We start from the raw sequence: 3,331 nt of genomic DNA, 5'->3' as shown, positions 1-3,331 counted from the left end.
CCAAGAGTGGACTTTGGCTCTTTTTTACTTGATCACACAAGGCAACAGAAACCGAGCCTGTTATTGATAGCTTTATCCCCCCTAGGATACCAGCATCCCCTACAAGCACCATCACTTTCTCGTCTGGATTAATTTTCAGTTTTGTTATCCTTTATTGACTTGACTCTGACCTCTACGTTTGACTGAATTCTCACATTCCAGCCCTGATGAACCATCTGTCCTGAAAGTGCGACATTCATCTACCAGACCTGGAGTTTAAGAAAGACTTCTACAAAGAACTATCTGAAGAGAAAGACTTCCCAGGCTGTAAAACTGGTGTATATGGAGGGGGGGGGGGATATCCACCTCCATATATGCCCCCAACATTTTCATGTTAATGTGCCTCGGAGAGAAAATCCATCTCAAATTGTTTGTTTCTTTGTTTTTAAAAGGGAGGGATGAGGTTTGCACATTCTAAATATATTTTGCATAACATTACAAATATATTACCTGAATTCATATATACAGAGGGTATATATATATATAAATTACTCTGTGTGTGTGTCTGTGTGTATAGTGTTCATTATTTCCTGTATATAATGAACACATTATATATAATGTGTTCATTATTTCCTGTGTAAGGTCATGTATGTATTATTCATTTTGGTGATACACTGTGGGCTTCTTTATGCCATCGGATGGAGTCTTCCACCCAGCCTTCTATAACATGACATCAGTCTAGACCTGTAATATATACCCAGGGCTGTACCAGTAGCAACACCAAGGAGGATTATAATTCCTCCAATAGTTCCTGCACTGACAGCCTTATGGGGTGGAGGGGGACCACTGTCAATGCTGCCACCATAACCTTTACCTACACAGTATGGTGGAGCTGAGCCATAATCACAATGACAGTGTTTGTGGTTGTTGCATATTCCTCGCTTATGGCACTTGGTTACATTGCAATCATAGTTTAAGAGTGAAACACTTGCACATTCCCTATTAATACATATCATGCCTTTGCCACAAGGCGTTCCATCTCTAACAGCTCCAATATCGGCTATCCCCATTCCATTATGGTAATCTGTTCCCCAGCACAGTCTATTATTAATGCGAGTTTGAATTATGGTATTGTGCTCCTCCAATGAAGGTAAATAATTAATGTTTTCACACTGGATCCTGCCACAAAAGACATCGTGAACTTTACACTCCTTAAAATCTGAGCCTGTAGTAATACCACAGTTGCCAAAACGATCACGTCGAGCATTCAGTTCTCTGAAACAGCTTTTTGCAGCAACATTTGCTTGTGAGCCAAAGATCATTTTGCACTGATCTTTGTGAGTAGAGCAATTCCCATGATAACAGTATGCACCATCTTGACATGGAGCACCATCTTGTACATAAACATCTTCAGGACACCACTCTGAAGTCCCATTGCAGTATTCTGGAAGGTCGCAAACACTATTACTTTTCCGGCAAATAGTTCCGGCTGGAAGATACTGGCATTTGGAGCAGCACTCTCCAAAAGCACAAGTGACACCAGAACGCAACATGCAGTCAGATTGGCAACAGGGATCTGATTCACAACTTAATTTTGAACCACAGTCACATTGCTCTCCATGTTCGACTACTTTGTTTCCACAGTATTTGAGCTTATACAGTTTATTGGTATCGGGATATATTTTCATACATTCTTTTCTACCCCAAGTAATTTCTGTGTAATAATCATTATAACTGCAGTTGCTAAATTTATGAGAGAGAGTATGACGTTTGGCCATAATACAGTCCGGTAGATCACAAACACAGTGTCTTTCATCATGCCTCATGCCAAGGTTATGACCTAACTCATGGGCAAAAATAGTAGCAAATGAGACCAAAATAGGAGCAACGTATGATTCAACAGCAGATGCATAATCAGGTGTGCACATACCTGCAACATATGCTAATCCAAGATCAGTTCCAAATTTTTTATATATAAATAAATGACCTGCGTCATGTTCCAAGCGTGATGCAAGTACATTTTGTCTCCATTGATTGAAATCATCAAGCACAGTATCCAATGTATCAGCAATTGGTATGAGGTTTTTTTCTGACCATATTTCCATCCCAACTAGGGATACATGAATGCCAAGTGGCTCATATAGTGAATTTGCAATATGAATGATATCCAGCAATTGCATAGCAACAACAGTTTCATTTCTGCCAAACTGGACATATCGTTCATGTTCTACTACAACTGCAATTTTTGCGTATCTGATGTGTGTCCACCAGGATCCTTTCAGAGCACTTTTAGTCGCTACATTTTCTATTTTTCTGATCATGGCCTCTTGATGATGTTGCTTTTCCACTGTTAGCCCACACTTCATATGGATAACCTCTTCCTCTTCTTCCAGTCTATACACTACATGTTGAAAGGTAGAAGATGTCTGGATAGGTTTAATTTCATAGGTCTTATTTTCTACTCGCAATAGACCTCTAAGGCCCCTTGAGCAAGTGCTGAGGACAACCAGAGCGTGAGGCCGACCATGTATTAAACCATCATAGAAACAGTCATCCCTGATGAAAGGATAGTCCACCCGTATGTCTCCTTTCTTACTGTAAGTGAAAACAGGGAAGTGTTTAGGGACCAAGTCTCTCTTCCGTCTGAGTTGCACCATGTGGCTTTCCCCCTCAATCTTCAGCAAATAGGTGACTTCCTTAGGATCTTGTTGTCTATATCTGGCATTTTGTCTCCTTGGGATGATCACTTCATAAGATGCATATCTAAAGCCTTGAGGTGGTATCTGACCAGCAGTCAGGATGTTTCCCAGGACCAGCATCAACAACCAGGCTAGATGAGTAGTCATCTTACCAAGTGAGTGAAACAATCCTCTAGGATATCCCACCTCTGCTTTTCATTGAATGCAAAGAATTCCCCTTCGAAAGCTAGTAGACCAGAACTGAGATGAGAAGGAAGATCCATATGATGCAGCAGATCCATATGTGGCAGACTCTGGCCACAGTAACAGTCAGTTGGATTACCTTTGGAATGGGGGTGGAGCTTGGAGTCAAGAACAGAATGGAATGGATGGAGAATGGCAGATTGGAGTGCCTGGAAAAAGAGGCGGTTGTCAAAGCAATTAAAGAAGAAAAGGGGTGAGAAATTGAATACCATCCGGAAATGAGCAGATAACAAAGGAACTGAGAGAAAGGAGTTCAGAGGCAGCAACTGTAAGTTCATTAATAATGTCCTGGAGGCAGAGGTGGCAATCCAGGTTGTGCTGAGAGGTATAGACATCAACAGCTATTTTTTCCTCCTTGAGCAGAGGGTAGATTCAGTAACCAGGATTTTTTGTCATAGTTGGACTTCAGT

At 41.1% G+C, this 3,331-nt stretch overlaps 1 protein-coding gene across 1 annotated transcript; it reads right to left on the bottom strand.

Annotated features, from left to right (window-relative positions):
- Positions 1-665: 665 nt before the first annotated feature.
- Positions 666-2,825, bottom strand: LOC129323410 (disintegrin and metalloproteinase domain-containing protein 20-like). The gene has a single exon (XM_054969943.1). It carries the CDS (start codon positions 2,823-2,825, stop codon positions 666-668), a length of 2,160 nt encoding a protein of 719 aa, XP_054825918.1.
- Positions 2,826-3,331: the final 506 nt, after the last annotated feature.

Source organism: Eublepharis macularius, chromosome 2 (assembly GCF_028583425.1).
Source record: "Eublepharis macularius isolate TG4126 chromosome 2, MPM_Emac_v1.0, whole genome shotgun sequence".
NCBI classification, from domain to species: Eukaryota; Metazoa; Chordata; class Lepidosauria; order Squamata; family Eublepharidae; genus Eublepharis; species Eublepharis macularius.
The sequence above is the reverse complement of the archived record's forward strand: the minus strand, read 5'-3'. Positions and strand labels throughout refer to the sequence as shown.

Excerpts from the sequence above, each read along its gene's own strand:
- LOC129323410 (XM_054969943.1), bottom strand. The coding sequence starts at position 2,825 with ATGACTACTCATCTAGCCTGGTTGTTGATGCTGGTCCTGGGAAACATC.